We start from the raw sequence: 20,671 nt of genomic DNA, 5'->3' as shown, positions 1-20,671 counted from the left end.
TCTTCAAAGGTATTTTAGTCTGACGCAATGAAGGCATGGCAGCACATTCACAGACAAGTTGAAAAACGCTGCTTCTGTCCCGGGTTTTCCACATGAAGGCAAGGCACAACTCTGAGGAGAAGCATGTACGGAGTCCACGCACACGGTAAGACATCACTCGGGCAAAATGGCATGGACTGCTCTGGTGCTGGACCATGGTTCCATGGCAGAGTACAGGATTTGCATGTGGGTTCATTACTAATTAACAGAGGTGCTCTGGACTACTATCACCAGACAGAGTAGAATTACTCTGAATAAGTAATAGCCCGGTATGTTATAAGTTTCTATACTATGAACAACTATGCCAAGAATGGGGGGGAAGAGCGACCACCTAACCTGCGTTTAGGATCACAGAAAATATAAAATGGACTCCCCAATGCACTGCATTCAAGTAACAGCATAAGATGATGGGATAGATTTTCAGCATATCTGACATAAAGTTCATTATAGGGTTTTGGTATTGGTGGGTGTTCCAGTTGCTTCTTCATGGAAGGAGGGAGAAAATAGCTGGACATGTTGATATTGCGGTGGTGTGATTCTGTTGGTTGCAGCATGCAGCTGACGATCGTGCAAGTGAGGTTTCCAGCATTATAGGATTTGCACCTTTTAACCTTGCTCTCTCTACTTTACTACATGTTTCTTATAGGCATGAGCCAGCAAGTTAATGTCAATATCAGTTCAGAGATAATCACCGGCAGTGTCAGCTTTACAGAGTAATCAGGTAAAACAAAATAAATATGAGTTGTTACAGGCCTTAGTTAGGGCCGGAGGCTCAAACAAGGGCTAGGATAAAAAGAGATGTAAAAGAGTTAGGTCTGTTCAGTTTGAACGGAAACAACATAACCCTTGCCACGCCATCTAATTTTGTAGTTTACCAATATAATGTGATACCTGGACAGGATAATTAGAACCTATTAAACTTATCAAAATAGTGCTACCTGTACAAAGATATCTTTTTGAATAATCTATTTTATTCTCTTCAAAGTCCTCCCATGCTGCAGAACAGTGTGTAAAAAGAAAGCGATCCAATCCTTCAAAAAGCTCTGGTTTATGAATGTGGAATATTGTGCTTCTTTTTTGTTTGGAGCATGCCTTTTTTTTTGAGTTGCCTTATGGAATGCTGAATTAGACTACTGAACAATATCTACTGCTAGGCTCTCGTACAGCAAAAATATGGGCCAATTTTTAGTGGACTGCATTGTAAAACCTTCACATTGCATGCTGATCTATGCTCCAGCTTCTAGTTATGCATACACAAACACACACAAACTTGTATTTTGATGCCGAGCAGCCCTCAGCAGCTTTCCTTCGCTGAAATCTATCTGTTATTCTGGAATGCTAAAGTTACCTATTTAATAACCAGTCACTCTCGTAGCTGTGCATTTATCGAACACACGGTGCATCTAATTGCAGTCTGTGGGATCCACCTGAGGTTGGCCTTCAGACGTGTGATAATTACATCTCTTCAGCTGTGTATGTTTTTGCCCACACAGATACAGAAAGAACATACAAAATAATACCAGATGCTGTGTTTGAACTCAGCTTGCCAATGATAATTTAACTTGTGAGTTTTGTTTAATGAGAGTAATTGCAGTTTTGATGCAGAGATTATTTCTTTTTATTACACACTGTTATCGCATGACAGGATTAATAAAACATCATCTTGTTTGAGAGCTTACGTAGTTCAGTTTGAGATGAGGTGTGTTGTGCAGATAGTTAAGATGCGTTCTGCATCATCATCATTACCACCACCACCACTACTACTGTTACTACTATTCAGTTCTAAATAGAACTATCTTTAAAACGGAAGCAATGACTATAATTATACCAAGATAATATTAACATGCTAATTATTAAACACTAAGGTTTCTTGGAAAAGTGAAATATTAACATCCCATCACAAATGCAATGTTTTGAACCACAAGTCTTGAGAAAATGAAGGACAGAGATGACCTGTTGTTCTAGGATGTGAACCTGAATTTCTGAAATAGTTTAAACTGATGGGGGGAAGTCTATCTTTCATTAGGTAAGAACTTTTTATATCGAAAAAACATGGTGTACTTGTGATGGCCAGAGATATCAATGGCATGAGCCAATGAGCTGTAAACAGCAGCAGCAAATGTATCAGTACTGCTGCTGCTGAATCTTGGATGACTTCTTGCCGTGCTGTAGCATCCTGCATCAATGACCACATTATCCTCTAGAAGCAGAGTGAAGATGAAACGTGCAATCTGTGGAATATAGCCTGTAATGGCTGTCAAAAAGAGTTTATGCAAAGCCTTGTGGGAAAGCCCACTGAAATAAGAGAACTCAAAATTTTCATCCATTCATACAACACTCTTCCGCTAGGCCAGGACAAATGGGTTTTTTTGAGAGCAAATATGGCTTTCTGTTAGCAGGGTGGTTGGTAATGTGTGCTGCTCCAGATTAGAGCCATAAATCCTTGTTTGTCTCATTCCTGGACTGCAAAACTATTTTGCAGTCCCCTGTTGCACTCTCAAAGAAAAGAAAAATGGGTATTTTTTTCTAAGGGTCAGATGAAGCAGAACTATGCAAAACAACACTTTAGCACGAATAGCATTTTCATGCAATTATCAGAACTTGTACAAAATGCTGGTGGTTACTGTTCCATTTCAGGAAGCCTCAGAGGTTTGCCCCTCTTTCAACAATCTGCCATTTTCCTCTGCTTCCTCTCACTGTGTGCGCATGCACACACTTTGCTTCTCAAAGGGAAAGTTTTGTGTAGGCAGCTTGGGGAAGTTATGGAAGACCTAGACAAGAAAAATAGTGTTTCTTCTTTTAAGTCTTCCCTGGAGATGAAAAGGAGGGACTTCATCAAGTCAAGGTAGCTTAAAACAGAGAACGAAGAACAAAAGAATTTAAAGAGCATTGTTGCTGGAGTGCAGTACAAATCTGCCTAAGTCCAAGAGTAGGGAATGCAAGAAGGGATCCCTCAGCAGTGAAGGAGGAAGTGTGTTGTGGCATTAAATGGAAGATCAAAAGTTCCTTTCCCTGTGCTAACAGAACACCACCTGCACATCCCAAGTCAAAGAAATGTCATACCTTACACATAAACATATGCACCAATAATAGGATTTCAACTCTCAATCAATGGCTATAGTACCACGATTGTGTTGGTATGTTCATTAACATCAGAAAAACATTCTATAGGATACAGCAACATCTATCCAGTCAGACAGCATTTGCCAGCACAGAATATTACATAAAGATAATGGCCACTCCTCACTCTACTTTTCTGTGCAACAGAAAACATTTTGAGGGCCACTAATAAATGCTGGGCTTTTGAGGGGAGGGAGGCAAATGATTTGTAACATTTGCTCACTGGATACATATCAGCTATAGCCACTTGCATTTAACATTATCCCTTAGCAACATATTGGTACTTTTGTATCAAATAGAGATGGGCACGAACACCACTTCGGCGGTTCGTTTAATGCTGTTGGTGCCCACTGAGAGACGGTGCCTGGAGGAGGCAGGGCAGGGAAGCCAGGATGCGGCTTCCAAGTGGGGACGGGATGCCAAACCACCAAACCTGCCAAAGGGGACGGGACGCCAAACCGCCAAACACCGATTGCGGCAGTAAACACACTGGACGAACAGCTGAACTGGCTCATCTCTAGTACTAATGTTTAAACCTTGTCTATTAAATACTGAAACTAAGTGAGATTTCCCTAGTCCCATCTACAGAGTCTGTCTGTCTTATATACAGTGGTGCCTCACTAGACGATTGCCTCGCGGGACAATTAAACCACTAGACAATTAGTTTTTGCGATCGCTGTTGCGCTTCGCAAGACGATGGTTTCCTATGGATGATTTTCACAAGATGATGATTTTTCCCCATTGGAACACATTAAATAGATTTCAATGCATTCCAATGGGGAACCGCATTTCGCAAAACGATGTTTTCGCAAGACAGCGATTTTTACGGAACTAATTAACATCGTCTAGCGAGGCACCACTGTATAGGCCACTTTTCTCCCTATAAGGGGACTCAAGTTGGCTCCGTTTAAATAGGACTCAGTGAGACAACTCATTTCTTTTGTGTTAAATGTAGAAATTCAAAGGCATATTTTCCACACATGACTATTTTTAAATATAATATAAATATAATATGGGCAAAGTGTAAAGGAAACCTGCTCGGCTCTTTTCTCAAACTAAGGGAAAGAGTAAGTTTTCTCTTTAGAAATGGATAAACTAAAAAGAGTCCAGCAGGACTAGGTCTCATGTCAGCTCTAATTACCATATACAACTATAAATACATATGTAAACACTTTTTTCCCATTAACCTATTTAGGTTTCTGTCTCTGTCTCCTTTAACTCATAATTATGAATGCTATTTTTCTCTCTTTGGCAACGGCAATACCCAGAGTCTTGAGTAGCATTTTGTTTTCTAATGATTAACAATAATTTCAAAGTACCCATGGGGTGAATGAAGTGAAAACAAAGAGGCTGACACAATCAGTAGGCATTCCTATTTAAAAGGTTGCTGTTTTGAAAGATTCACAGTAGTTAATGTAGTTATTTAAACAGCAGTTATCACCGGCAACTAAATAAGTGAGTTATTGTTTAGAGAATGACACTGTTATGGCTTCCAGTTAGACTCTAAGTGAATGCACAGAACAGCATTCCTGAATAAATCAACATTATACTCCTTGTTGTAGGCCTCTACATGATTGTAGCTTCTGAGGGAAGAGGTTCAATCATGTGGGAGCTGCCAGCTCACCATTTGTAATGTTCAGTCCTAAGGGTGTAACAAATACTTGCACATTTTCTATGACCTCCATGAAAAAGGGTGCCTCAATATATTGCCTTAAACTACCCTATCGATCAATCAATCAACCAATCAATCCACCCAGTCAAGTTATATGAGATATTGTACATCTGGATAAGAAATTTTTTAAATCAGCAGTAACATGAGCAAAAATGTATGGTTTGGTGAAACAACAGCAACAACAAAACATTAAAAGCCTTTTGTACAAAATATAATTTCTTCTGCAAAGCATATTTTTGCACAAAAACACTTTTGTGGGTTGTTGTTGTTGTTGTTGTTGTTGTTTTGAAGAATGTGCTGAAATGCATGCCAAAAATGCATAAAATCTCTCATGATCTTTCCCAGAGGGGATTAAATTGTTGAAATTTTACATTCTCATCTGCAAGAATGAAACTGGCAAGCAATTCTATCAATAGGCAATAAGAATGTCTCTCCATAGTCATACATCGCCATGTATAAATTCAGGTGTGAAATCCCGATTCACTGTGAATACAGCAGCTGCGATCTAGAGAGGGCAATGAAAATATCGTTCCTTGCAAAGAAAGAAAGAGGGCAATCGTGGCCTCCCACATACGGGATTAGTGCATTTTCTGTAAGAAACCAAATGGGAGAAAAAATATATATACAGTGGTGCCTCGCATAACGAGCGCATACCGGCAGCCCCAATGGGCAAAACACGCATTGCGAAGATCGGTAAGCGTTTCGCTTACCGATCTTCGCATTGCGATGTTGGGAAATCGGCTGATCGGCGGCTCCACAATGGCCACTGCGCGACCCAAAATGGCCGCGTGCAGCGTTTTCGCACTCTGCCCTCACTTACCGAGGGTGCGAAAATGGCTGCCGGATGGGGGAAACTTCGCTAAACGGTGAATACAGAAGCCATTTTGCGTCCCGTTTAGCGATGTTTCCCCATAGCGACGGTTAATCCGGAACGGATTAACCTTGCTATGCGGGGCACCACTGTATATAAAAAAAACAGGGATGGGAAAGTCACTTCAGGCATTGCTAGCCTACAACACACATTAACCATTACTATTGCCTATGTTAGCCAAGGTTGATGAGAGCTGCAGTCCAATGACATCTTAAGAGCTTCCTGTTCCCCATCCTTGCTGCAACACTTACCTGTTTTGAAAAGCCTTTCTTCAATGTGCTGGACGGAGGTTGCCCTAATGGGCATAGGATGCGTTGAGGTCTGATTATCCCATGGCTGCAGTTTTATATTTTCGGATAAAATCTACAATTTTAAATTTATATTGTCAGCTGCCTTCAGCTGATGGAGAATTTGGATACAAATACCAAGCAAGTGTGTCAAGACCTCTCTCTCAGGCCAAGAACACAGGCTGGCATGTGGGCATTATTGCTTCAAAATGGTGGGGGAAAAGTTGGCTGTTTCCCAACTCACAATGATTCTTTGTGAAGAGTCTAAATGGTCATCTCAGAGACGCATTGGCTTTCTTTAGCTTCCACTAAGCACACAGAAACAACGGGTCAAAGCCTGAACACTTGAAAGAGAAACTGCAGATTATAAAGTCATAAATAACTCAACAGTCATTTTGATGAAAGGCGTGCAAGGTACAAGAAAGTGTATAACATATAGATATGTGCTCATATGAAGCCCAACAATCAATCAAAGTAAATCTACTAAGAATAAAGAATAATATCAGTACAAAAATATCTTTATAGTCAGTCATTGATCAAATGAATACAGTAAATGAATAGTTTTTGACCACTTGTGGGGACACACAAACAAACAGACACACACACATGTGTTCTCTGATGAATGCTTTTATACAGGATCTCGTTTCTGGTGAATTTACTCTGATTGTTTGCAGGGTTGCCTACACATAGATTTATTATGTGATTAGTTATACTTTGCAGGCCTTTCATCTAAATTACACACATTGGATTACTGAGGATTCTGTACTCTGATTTTCTGTTTCTGATTTTGAGATCTCCATGTCTGTTGTTTTTGTGTTCTTCTTTAGGGCCCTGTCCTTTTATCTTTCCCCCCCAAAATAAAACAAAATAAAAAGTGGCTTAGAAAGTAATGTGAAGGATCTGTTTTACTTTCAAACACACCCAAGCCTAGAAACTCTAACTGCAACAACCCCCCTTGAACAACAGGGGGTTAATTCTGCCCTGATGCCTCTGGGGAGCAGGTGGTGCCTCCTGAAAACCGACACTTTTCAGTCACCACAGCGATATGCACTTCACCACAGAAACAAACAAAACGAATAAACTTAATACAGTTGAGTGCAACTGTGTAACTACATTTTCCACCTGTTTTAGCATGCAAGAGGAAGCCAATTCTTTGCCCAATTTTTTTTAAAAAAAAATATGAGTAACTGCAAAACAAACAAAACACCCTCAGCAAGCGAATCGGCACTCAATAAAATGGCGGCAAATCCCAAATGGCTCAAGGCACATTAAAAGTGGAATGCCTCTAAGCCATTTGCAGTTATGAGGCAGCAAACCCGCACAGTGCCTTCGTAGCTGATGCAGCAGAAAAGAAAAAGGATCTGGGCAAGCCCTACAAAGCAGGGGGCTAAAACCACCCTGAGATAGAAATAAAATAGCCATTTCTAAAAGATTTACGAGCTTTGGATTTCAAAAGCTGTTCTTGCTGGATATAAAAATAAAACCCATATGACAGGAATGGAAGGAAGAAAGAAAAATAATGTCCGTAACCATTATCCATGTCGGAGAGGTTTGCATGACATTGCCCTCCTTGCTCCAACTAATTAAAACATCTGTACACTGGATTAGTGGAAACTGTATTGCAGCTTCAAACAAATGTCAAGGTGATCCCCCTCCCCCACAACCTCGCATTTAGACCCAGGTTGTCTGATGAAGCTTCTCATGTCCAATTGCATGAGTTAAGATGCCCAGCCCCCAAAGCTCTGAATTTATGACCTTACTCTGCGCTCAGGTATCTTCTGCATGCCATTTCAGAATCTCAAAGAGCCACTCGATTGTGCTACAACCAGAATCCCCTAACGAGCCATCCATGCTTTGTCAGTCTGTCAAGATGCATTCCCTAATATGTCAGGATAATTAATGATCTCATGACAACTTTCCTAAGAACACAGAGCTTCTCGGATTTACTCCTCCGCCTTCCTCCAAAGGTTTATGATAATTTTTCCCAGCCATAAGCTAAGCTTCTTGCTCCGCTCAAATCTCCCCATAAATTTTATTAGCATTATTAAAGCTTGTATTTTATAAAACATCTCATCATTATAATAAAACTCAAAGCCATTTGTTTTACTCTCTCAAATGTTTTAATTTTGTTTATTCACTGTTTATTAGTATATTTTGTTGTAGACATCCCGGAATAGTGTATCACAGTAACGGGGCAGTATACAAATCAAACCAAACAATAAATTAACCAAAATCCTGATTGCACTGGTCTTGTGTACAAACCGATGCATGTTTACAGAAAGAAAAGTCACACTTCTCTCTCACACACACACGGACAATTTTTTTCAAAAGTCCATATAAATTTCCATACATCTGTAGAACATTTCCTGCTTTCTCTAAAACAGACTGGAAGGATCTGAATCTACTAAGGTCTGGATTATGGCCAAAAGCTGTAAAACAACAGGTTACCCACCTGTAATTTTAGTTCTTTGAGTGGACCTCTGTGATTCACACCCTCGGTGATCTGCGCCTGCCAGAGCCCCATCGGAAAGTTCTAGAGCTTCTGCGGTAGCAAAAAACACATTAGAATAACGCCCAACCCCCGCTCGTATAAGTACCGTGACGCAAGGCTCCTTTTTCAGCTGTGTCAACCACCACTAAATTAAGCAGAATGGTGTGAGAGTGGGGAAGACGGGCGGGGTGTGTGAATCACAGGGGTCCACTCGAAGAACTACAATTACAGGTGGATAACCTGTCGTTCTTCTTCGTGGCCTCTGTGAATCACACCCTGGGTGTGCAGAATGGTGGTGGTGGTTGTGCAGGATGCTGCGGAGTAAGAAAATACCAACACATTTCTCCAACCCTGGCCGCATTGCATTGGCTGCCCATTCGTTTCCGCGTCAACTTCAAAGTCTTAATGCTTACTTACAAGGCCCTAAACGGTTTAGGACCTCGATATTTGGCGGAATGCCTGCTCCCACCAAGGTCTACCTGGATCACTCAAGCGAGTCAGGAGGTGAGGCTGAGGAGCTTGATGCCGAGAGAGGCCCGGAAAGAAAAAACACGAAATCGAGCCTTCTCGGCGGTAGCTCCTCGCCTATGGAACAACCTCCCTCCGGAGATTCGCGCGGCCCCTTCGCTGGGTATTTTTAAAAAACAACTAAAAACATGGATGTTTACTCAGGCCTTCCTTCCAGTCAATACTTGATCTTTTCTGTCTTTAAATTTTTTCCCCTTTCTTACTTGGTCCCCCTGCTTTTAATTGTTATTGGTTAGTTATGCTAAGTACAATTCTTTGTGATTTTATTTGTTGTTTACTCTTTGTTGGAAACTGCCTAGAGTGGTCATGGCACCAGATAGGTGGGGTATAAATTAAATTAAATTAAATTAAATTATTAAATAAAATAAAATAAAATAAAATAAAATGAATGAATGAATGAATGAATGAATGAATGAATTAATGAATTAATTAATTAATTAATTAATTAATTAATTAATTAAGCTGTCTTATCCGGAGGCAGGGTGTCATATCAAGGTAGAGGCTAGAACATGTCCAAAGGCTGCATCAGACTTTTGCCACCTCGTGGTGCAGTGGTTAAAACGCTGTACTGCAGCTAAAACTGTGCTCACGACCTGGGGTTCAAATCCCAGGTAGCCAGCTCAAGGTTGACTCAGCCTTCCATCCTTCCGAGGTCGGTAAAATGAGTATCCAGCTTGCTGGGGGGGGGAATGTGTAGCCTGTATATTTAAAAAATTGTAAACCGCCTGGAGAGTGCTTGTAGCGCTATGGGGCGGTATATAAGTAAATAAATAAATAAATAAATAAATAAATAAATAAATAAATAAATAAATAAATAAATAAATAAATAAATAAATAAATAAATAAATAAATAAATGTGGGATGAAAGTGGATGGCTGTGCCCAGGTGGCAGAGGTGCAGACGTCTGAAAGAGGTACACCATGTAGGAATGCTGTAGGGGTCACCACTGCTCTGGTGGGAGTGAGGGCAAATCACCTCTGGGACTGGTTTGCATGCCAGCTGATACGCGAGGTGAATGGTTGAAGCAACATATCTACATATAGTTTGAGACGTCACCTGGCAACCTTTAGTAGGTGGTTGGTGACTTATGAAAAGTCGAGGTGAACTCCAGAAAAGTTGGGTGTGTTGGACGTAAAAGGCAAGGGCTCGCCTAGTGTCTAAATGTGGAGGATTCTTTCTTGAGTTGTGGACGGTGACGGGAAGAAGGAAGGAAGGATAAATGGCTGAGAGAGATGGAACTGAGATACGACTTTGGAGAGGAAAGAAATATCCATGGATAGTTTGACTTTGTCCAGAAAAAAACTGTAAATAAAGATAGTTGTGACGTAACACCACTAAATCACTAGCTCATCGAGTTAAGGTGATGACGATGAGGAAAACTGTTTTAAGGGTAAGTAGCTGTAAATCAGTTGAAGTTAAAGGTTTGAAAGGAGCTTTAGTAAGTTGTAGAAGTACTAGTGTTAGTGACCACTGTGGGGAAGGCAGGTGGGTATCTGGGTAGATATGAGATAGACCTTTAAGAAAATGTTTCAATGTTGGATGCTTGAAGAAATCAGCTGCGGGGGGTTAGGGGGCTGATAAGAAACTATGGCAGAGAGGTAAACTCTCAAGGAAGAGAGGGAAAGGCTGCTAGACTTGAGATGAAGACAAAAAAGTAGAACAGTAGCAAGTGATGGGTTGATAGAAGGCAATGAAGAACCTTCAGTAAAAGATTTGAATCTGTTCCATTTATACAGGTAAGCCTTTCTAGTGGAGGGCTTCTTTGATTGACGAAGGATGTTCATTAGTGAGGCAGAATCCTCCACGCTGCCAGCTGCAGAACAGGTAAGTCTGGTGGAGTATTTGGGAGTTGTTCTGCGTGAGGAGGTGGGACAGGCAAGGGAGGTGGTGAATGTCTGATGAGAGATTGTGAAGGACTGGAAACCAGGGTTGTCTCGGCCACCAAGGGGCTATAACAATGGCATCGGGTTTGTCTTGTTGCAGGCGAATCACGACCTTGTGGAGAAGCGGGAACGGCAGAAAAAGGTAAGTGAACGTTTTGGGCCATAAGCCGATGAATGCATCTCCTTGGGAGTGTTTGCCAATGGTGGCTCGAGAGCAGTATTGTTTACACTTCCGATTCACACGGGAGGCAAAGAGGTTGAGAGTTGGTTTGCCCCATCATTCACATAGGTGAAGAAAAACTGATTGGTCTAACTCCCATTCGTGAGCTTGAGAGTTTGGATGGCTGAGTAGATTGGCCAAGTCGTTGTCGTGGCCGGCAATGTGTAAAGCCATGAGGCAGATATGATGTGCTAGGCACCACTCCCAGAACCGCTAAATAGAGGAGACTTGGAGAGTGGGTGCCACCTTGTTTCAGAATACAGTACATCGTTGTGGTGTTGTCGGTGGCAATTTGTACCATCTTGCCAGTGAGGAGATTTCTGAAAGCTTTGTAAGCTTTCATAACCGCCAACAGCTCTAATTCTTTGATGTGAAGCAATTTCTCTCTAGAGTTTTAATCTGGATAAGCGAGAACAGAGGACTCCGCACTTGAAGTTCTTACAATGCAGGCAGGAGGACATCTGGTGTGCCTCTCCCAAGCAAAAAAGACACTTGGCGTGGCCGTCTGAGAGTGGTATTTTGTTATCACAGACCATGCAGTGTTTAAACGGGCCCAAAGGGGCCATGAATAGGAGAAAATAATTTGAGGAGAGAAAAAAAATGATTGAAGAAGGGGGGTGCTGTGGCCGGAGGCTGAGCGAAGTAGAAAAGAAAAAAATCTCTGATGATAATGAATTTGATCTAAAAGTTTAAAGGAAAAAAGTTTAATAACAGGAAAGAATCAAGAATAAAGTCTCTTTCTCTTTTACTCACAGAAGCAAAACTATGAGGCTCTCAATGCGGCAGTTGAAAGAAACTGAAAGGGGAGCCTTGGCGAGGGGGGAGGGGCCTTACTCTAATGTGGATTTTTGCTACCACAGAAGCTCTAGAACTTTCTGATGAGGCGCGGATCACTCAGGGTATGATTCACAGAGGCCACGAACTGGTCATCACCAGCATGCCAACAGAAATCACCAAAACAGCTGTATGCTCATCGACCCTGCTTCCCTGAAAATAAGACCTAACCTGAAAATAAGCCCTAGTATGATTTTTGAGGATGTTTGTAATATAAGCCCTACCCCAAAAATAAGCCCTAGTTAAGTGAAACCCCGCCCCCCACCCTTGTGCAGCCACTAGAAAAATGACAGGACTGTATTTGAATAAATGTAGATTGTTGTACCTGAAAAAGATAAAACATCCCCTGAAAATAAGCCCTAATGCATTTTATGGAGCAAAAAATAATATAAGACCCTGTCTTGTTTTCGGGGAAACACAGTACTTCTATGAACTATCAAGACAACCGTTACAAAGCAGGCTTGCCACTCTATTACACAACTCAGTTCTTTTCATCCATAAAAGCTAAAGGATTACTTTAAAGCCCAGGTTTCCTGCAGTGCTTTGCTACAATGCACAAGACTTTCCAGGAATTTGTACCTGCATTTTCCAACTATTATGAATGCCTTCTGCACACAAAGCAACTGCCGTTGCATATGGGGTGGGATGTTTTCTCCCAGCGTGGCTGGGTTTGTTTGTTTGTTTTTTAAACTGGGTTATACCGAAATAGTTATATTTATGTTACATTTCAGTATTGTTTCAGAGAGAATGCTAACAGACCTCAAGGTGTTAGTTCCCATACTGGTGCAGATATACATTGTCATTTTCCCCTCCAGATGTGTACTCATCTTTAACCTCTTCTAACAGATGAACCTGCACCTACAATAGGACTGACTGAAAACGCCTTCCTTCTTTCCTTTCCTCCCCTCTCTTATAAATTATTAGAAGTCAGAGATTAGCAAAGTGATTTCTTCAAGTTATAACTCCCAGAATCCTCCAGCCACCATGGTTACAGTCCAAATAAGCAGCCTTCCCGAATTCTGTTAGTGACTAGTGTCAAATTCTAATAGATTTGCAACTGTATGAGACTGATCAGAAAGCAGGTTGACTGACGCTATACTTGAATCTGGAAAGTGTTCTTCTAATGACCTCAGGAGGTGGTAAGTGCTCCAAGGCTGGAGACATTCAAGAGAAAATTAGACAACCATCTGTCTGATATACTTTGATTTGGATTCCTTCATTGAGTGGGGAGTTGGGACTTGATGGCCCCTTCCAACTCCATGATTCTATGATCATTGCTCCCTTTCTATGTTCTACTTCATCAACCTGGATGATAAAAGCAAAAAAATCAGGGGCTCCATATTTTCATCAAGATTCCCCACCGATCCTCCATGGGCTTGCAAGCCCAGGTTTCCCACTATTCCATTTCTGCTTGGCTGCACAGCCAGGCCATTGCCACAAGCTGTTGCGTTTCTATTTAAAGTTTTATCTAGATAAATTTCACCCTTTAGGAAATTATCTCAGCTGGCTCTACTAAAGTGATGAATATGTGCTTGCCTTCTGGTTGCTTGAAAAGGAAACAAGGAAAAGTATGAAATATGGTCAGGGTACAATACAATAAAACCACAGAAGGAAGCAGAAAGACCATTAAAACAAATGTCTAAGAGATGTATGAATGAGAAATATACCAAAGAAATATGTTACTTCCTCCATTCTTGGAACTAGAGGGACATATTTCCTATTTGTGTTTTTCTCTTCTGAGCTCAGTCTTCTACATCAGTGGTCCCCAACCTTGGGCCTCCAGATGTTCTTGAACTACAACTCCCAGAAGCCTTCACCATCAACTGTGCTGGCCAGGATTTCTGGGAGTTGAAGTCCAAGACCATCTGGAGGCCCAATTGGGGACCACTGTTCTACATGACAACATTAGCTTCATTTAGCTAGTGCTTAGGTTAGAAATGGAGTGGTTCCAAATTTACAAGGAAGGGATTTCTACTAAGCCACATTATAACATTGCTCACAATTTTTAGCTACTGATCTGCATCATTCCTTAAGACACTGGTTCTTTAAGTTCAATTTCCCAATATCAAAGGCTATGCAGAACACCAGTTCTTACAACTTGTCCAGGAAAACTTGACTTTATAAGCCCAGCCTTTCCTCAGAACAGAGACGTTGCAGAGCAATGATGATACCAAATGGTGAACTCCTTCCATGAGGGAGGGCTGACATTTCATTTGCAAATTCTACAATGTGGAAGTGGCCATTTAGTATATACTTACGATTTATCATGGTTGTCCTCGTTGTTAGAATATGCCAATGATGAGTACTATGTATTTATTTAAGAGAAACAATTGTACATTCAAGGACACTAAGGCTAGTATTCATCAGTCATAATCAGAGAAGATCCAATGACTCAGCAAGATTTACCACTGTGATGATTTGCCATTCAACAATTGATTTAATGAGTCTACCCTAGCTGGGATGAGCAATAAGAGACTGACCTAAATAGTAATTAAACCTGATATGAGTAAGCAGAACTTCCTTCCATGGAACTTCCCAGAACGGGGTATAATCTTTATGCTGACCCTTGCTGAACTGCAAAAGATTCAGATCATTTCCAGCAGCCACTCCCTTAGTATCCCCCCTTGTTCCTAAATATCTAATGCCATTATATAAATGACTGACAGAGTGCAGTATTCTTTCACTTTGCATACATGCACAGTGTGTAATAGTTTAGAGATGACCAACAACACAGTAAAGATGGCAGGGACTCAACAGGCTATTCACCATATAGGTCCAGCTGTCTCACTAAGTTTGATCCTTAGTGACATCACAATACCATAATAAATTCTCTGACCATAACTGAAATGAACATCACATGTGCACACACACACAAATATGTTTTCCTACTTTTAGTATAACAAACAATGACAGGAATGCTATGCACAAAGAGGGAGGGAGGGAGGGAGGAAGGAAGGAAAGGAAGGAAAGGATGGATGGATGGATGGATGGATGGATGGATGGATGGATGGATGGATGGATGGATGGATGGATGGATGGATGGATGGATGGATGGATGGATGGATGGATGGATGGATGGATGGATGGATGGATGGATGGATGGATGGATGGACTGATGACTCTCTAGGGGCTACTGGTCTGTAATTTCCACCAGTCAGGAGGTAGGGGTGAGCAAGATATTACTGGGATGGATTACAAGCCAGCCCCACCAATCATGAGCCAAGAGGCGAGGGTGGGAGGGATTCAAAATGCCTCCCCAATCATGAACCAAGAGGTAAGGGGCAGGTGGATTGATAGTGGTAGGTATCCAAGCTAGCCCTCTAATCATAAGCCACAAATTTAATATTGTAGAAGGGACCCAAGCTGCCCAGTCATGAATAAAAACAGAAGGGAGAGTCCAAGTGCAAACTCAGCATTACCCAATCAGGAAGGAGAGCAGGAAGATGGACAGTGAAAGGGCCAGACCTTGAACTGTGTAGAGTTGTGTAGAATTGTGTAGAGTTGTGTCAGATGGAAAACAAACTATAGGATCCCTGGAAAGCACAGCCTAAGAATTCTTGCCTGAAGTATAACTTTACACAGCTCTAGTCACTAACCTTGCCACTAATCATGAGCTAGGGCAGGGGGAAGAGGGAGTAATGTGAGGCCATCCTATAGATCAATAAACAGAAGTTTTCTTTGGCTGCCTCCTGTCATTCTCTCAGACAGTGGGGTGGGTGGACGTTTCAGTGAGAGAAAGGCAGATGTCATGGGGGCACTCTGAATGCACCAGACGCACTAGGAGGGGCATAGCCTTCTACGGAGCAAACTGGTGTTGCAATGAGTTTCATGGCAGCTGAAGAAAAGATTTGCATTTAAGGGAAGTAGCACACTGTACCTTTAATAGGCATCTCCCTCTTAATTGTGAGAGTCTGGTTCAGCCAGCCTAAGGCCAGCCTGGCTAGTTAAGATTGTGCCCTAAGTCAGGACGAGAAAAAGAAAGATTTATTTTAATGCTAACATTTTCTGAATTTGGACCAGGGTTCTGTGACATAAATAGTGCTTTGAATGGCAATTAGTTCTCCAACATCTAATATTCCATTTTTTACTCTTTACCTAAAAAGGAGTAGGCAAATAGCTCCACGTCATTAACTAAGATAATTAATGGATGCTCATTTGGAGATACTACTTATCATTTATGAGCTTATAAGAAAAACAAAAACAAAACAGCCTGACAGCAGCCCATGCAGAAGTATTTATGACCCACAGGACAAGACTTTCATTTCACTCTTGCAAGCAGCTTGGTTGGGCTTAAGAGTGTGAGAGACGTTTAAATAACTATTGACATACTGCTGAGGTCATAATGAGAGAAGGTGTCACACGACCTCTGAGGTCACATGATTGCTAGAGCAACAGTACTCTAAGTTCTTGACAGTTGGTCTTTGCCCACTTGCTGCTTTCCTGCTTCAATAGCCATTGGGAGCAGAGTGAGTAAGAGAGACCTTGGCTTTTCAGAATTACTTGCATTTACCTTTCATCTGGGCTTAACTGTGGACTTTCTCAGCCATTCAGGTTCATACTGTAGTTTGTAGAGATGTACTCTGCATCAACAGACAGGATTGCTTCCTGTTTTGTCTATAGCTCTGGAAACTACATTAAGGCGTTTCCTAGGTAGTGTAGGTTTAAGGTGGTGAGGTCTGGCAGGGCAGTTGATGTGGTACTTTTGAGATGGTGCTGTTTTTTTTTTTAATGGAGATGAATGGGTTTGTTAGGGGGCAGCCAGATGTAAACTGGATTTCAATAACGGACTTCCCACACAGATGGGAAAGAGTAGCATTTGTGGGGATCATTTTCTGGGTGCCCCCTTTCTGATGGAGCCGTGGGTGTAACTGCTGGAAATGAAACAGAAATGTTCCATTTCTGAAACATTTTGCCCACTGTGCATGATTAATCTGTGTATTTCATCCCTAGCATTCATTAGATTGTATTTGGTTAATCTCCTTCCTTTGTAACCATAATTAGAAAAGAAGTTTTTGTTTACGTTGTTCAGAAGTAAACAACAGACCTGGGAATAGTGGAGTATTGGATGGTAGAGCTCTTTGTGGTACATGGCGGGTCCTACATACAACTAAACTACATCAAGGCCTGGAGACAGAATTCTACACACACTGAAGCAAAACTGCTCCCTTTCAGTCTTTGGTGCTACGTATGTTCAACTACAAGGTGACAATAACAATATTTTGAAATATGTTGTGTTCTGCCTACATGAAAGAAACAAATATAAAATAGGCTTTGTTCTGTTCTACTAGATATCAAGATTCCTTTCCTTTTTGTTTGTTACTTGTTCCTTGTTGGCTGTGGCTCTTTGGCCCCGGTGGTGGCAGCAAACAAGCAGCAGCAGGAAAGGAAAAGGAAAGGAAGAGAGAGGGAGGGAACGAGCAACGGCCCGTCAAGACCGGGCAGGGGGAGAGAGAGAGAGAGAGAGAGAGACCTAAAAGCAGAAGCCCCAGTGGCGCCAAACCCCTGAGGGAGAAGACTGCCTGGCAGGGAGATGACTCCCCTTCTGGATGCGTGGCTTCGGGGGGGGCAGGCGGGACCCAGCCCCTACGAGGCGGGGAGCAAGCCATGTGCTTGACAAGTAACTGCCGTCGCTGCTGCGCCCACTCCAGGTTGGGCTGAAATTATAAGCCAGGCAGATTTTGAGAGTGGGTGGACCATGTTGCACTCGTGCGCATGCGCCGAAGCATGACACGTCCCTCCACAAGCACAACATACCCACCCATGAGCGTGACACCCCCCGCAAGCGCAACATGCCCCTTGTGCGTGCATGCGGGGGGGTGTGGAGATCTGTGTCCGTGGCCCAGTTAAAGGAAGCCCACAGGCTGGCGCCAGGCCGCGGACCAGGGGTTGATGACCCCACTATAAAGTACCAATCAGAGCATCAAAATGGGGACATGTATTACTCAAAAGCATTGAGGACATTGACTTTCATATAATTCATATGCTGGTTTATGGTTACAGGAATGAAGGCAGAAATTATTTATTTATAATTTTAAATCCAATTTCAATGCCATCCTGCCCAAGTAGGGAAGACTACTTCTTTTCCATGTCCAAGGCTCTTCTGGGAAGCACAGTGGGGAACTGAACTCACAACCTCTGGCTCCGTAGCCAGATACCTAATCTCATTGCACTATCTAGCCAGCTCTTTAAATGGAAGGCACCTTGAAAAGGATGTCCTTTTAAATTTGATCACTTGCCCATCTTACTATCAGTATTTGAGTTCACACCCCCAAAATACATCCTTGTTATTATTTTGATAATTCTGATGAAGAATCACAACACTCCAGCTTGATTACTCTACCCTCCTTGCAACCAACCAACCAACCAACCAACATAAAAAGACACTGTAATTTGTTAACTATTGAGACAGGGTTTGTCAGGGCTGCGTCAGCTACCACTTACACTTGATAAATGCAGCCAAATGACTACCAGATATTTCACAAGAGGGGACATTTTTACAATGGCACTTATTTTCACCTCCCAGATCCTAAGGAAACACTACTATAAGAACATTATTAGTTTTGTCAGAGCACCAAAGATCATGGTACCTACTCAACCATTACATTTAAAATAATATCAAGAATGAATGATTTTTTTTTACACTGCATTCATCATTCTGAGGAAGGGAGACTTCTCATATTTATCAACTACAAAAAGCAGTTGATAAGATGTATTTGATATGCGGTGACATTTGCTTTTAATCAATTTAAAGGGAAATTGTTGATGGATAGGTGACTTGTCAAAACATAATACCCCTTCAATATATAATCCAAGATTACATTTATAACATGCATGTCTGGCCCCTTCTTACCGAAGAGAGCAGAAAATATGAATGCAGTTACTCTTCCGATAGAAAGGAAATCTCCTTCCATTCCCTGCCTTGTACACCTGAAGTTCTACAAATATCTTTGAGAAAGTGAATGGGTGCTCTTTCGCACCACAGAGCTTTAAATCCTCACACAAAAATATAATTACTTTAGAGGTGATTTAATTTTCTGAGTACATTCAATCACAGACTCTAAATACTAAAAATCCATCTCAGTAAAGCAAGCATTACAATTCTGACCATGCTGTTTACAGATGAAGAACAGTAAATGGATGGTACGAATAGAATACTCATTTTACCCCATTGCTTGGCACTCTCTGATAATCTCCTGCATGCAATACAATGCACTCATGTTCAACAGCAGGCTCAGAAGCATGCTGTATTTCACACCGCTGACTTTATTTAACACCTCTGTGACTATAAATTACATTCCTTTCCAGTTTGAGTGAAAAAAACATACACAAAAAAGTGTGTCTTCGTGGTTTCAGATGCTGCCAGTTGGGTAAATTATGGTCTGAGCAGCCAGGAATAAATGCTGCATGAAGTACATTTCTAATATTAGACCAAGGTAAAAGGCGAGGAGAAACTTTTATGACACTCTGATGGAAATAATTCATGTCCTTGCAATTCGGTTTCGCATTAGGACAGAAAATAATTTCTATTATAAATTAAGAACTACATTCTGCCATCCTCACCTTGACCAGTGCAGTTTATATTCAGGGGCAGGATTTCTTATGGCTTAGAGTCAGCAAGACTTTCTGCTGAAAAAAACCCCTGTGCTTTATTTCAAATGGACACCCTCCCTCTCTCTCCCTCTTACGCACAAAGTGGAAGAGAAAATACAGAAAGACGATGATTCAATTAAAAACCTACACAATACATTACCTTCCGCCTCGAGCACTGAAAGGTACTACATGGATGCCCAAGGGTCCACCGTCATTGGAGACTTCGACGAGCTTTACCATATCACTGCGAGACAATGATGAATGAGGGAATGTGAACATGTACTGTAAATGAACCAAAGAAAGACACCACACACACACACGCGCACACACACACACACACACTGCACAGAAAGATATTCCAGAACTGGTGGTGATGAAAGCAACGTTAAGTGCTACATACCTCAGTATTAATCTGATGGCATGAAAGGAGATCAATCATAAAAAACAATTCCATTAATAAATCACATGAAATGTGAATTAATGTTTTGGGTAACCAATGCATTACATGGATTATATTATGTACAACCCAGACAGGATGGCCTTGAGGCTGGCTTTTACATGAGTTAGAAGTAAAGTCATGGCTCTAATAACTGACTGCCTTATAGGCAGGCAAATAGTAAGTTCAGTGTGTCCACCATGCAATGTATTCTTGCAAATAAATAAATAAATAAATAAATAAATAAATAAATAAATAAATAAATAAATAAATAAATAAATAAATAAATAAATAAATAAATAAATAAATAAATAAATAAATAAATAAATAAATAAATAAATAAATAAATAAATAAATGCATACAGTACACACATAGGCTGTAAATGCATACAGTACACACATAGGCTGCATGTACAAAATGGACATATTCTCAGTATATATTCAAAGGCCAAAATCCAAAATATGAATCTCTTTAGCATCGAGGAACTGAATCAGTGAAATTTAAATAAGTGTTAATTTACTAGGTTTCCATTGATTCAATGACTCTTAGTCTAGTTAAGACAAATAATTGAATCTGGGCCATAGTTAACGTATAAACTTCAGATCATGTATTCAATCAACCATTTTCAACAGTAACACTATGCACTTTGTAGTAGTTTATCTCTTTCATTTTTTTTAACGCACAAACACAATGTTTAGA

The 20,671-nt window shown here is 41.1% G+C and overlaps 1 protein-coding gene across 11 annotated transcripts in view; it reads right to left on the bottom strand.

Annotated features, from left to right (window-relative positions):
• PARD3 (par-3 family cell polarity regulator) overlaps positions 1–20,671 on the bottom strand; it is a 578,687-nt gene that overhangs the window by 265,090 nt on the left and 292,926 nt on the right. For all 11 annotated transcript variants that reach the window (XM_073002940.2, XM_078378538.1, XM_073002942.2 and 8 more), the window contains one exon: positions 19,696–19,779. In XM_073002940.2, coding sequence (XP_072859041.2) covers positions 19,696–19,779 — 84 coding nt within the window. The remainder of the gene's footprint in view (positions 1–19,695; positions 19,780–20,671) is intronic.

The sequence above is a fragment of the Pogona vitticeps genome, chromosome 6, assembly GCF_051106095.1.
Source record: "Pogona vitticeps strain Pit_001003342236 chromosome 6, PviZW2.1, whole genome shotgun sequence".
NCBI lineage: Eukaryota > Metazoa > Chordata > Lepidosauria > Squamata > Agamidae > Pogona > Pogona vitticeps.
The sequence above is the reverse complement of the archived record's forward strand: the minus strand, read 5'-3'. Positions and strand labels throughout refer to the sequence as shown.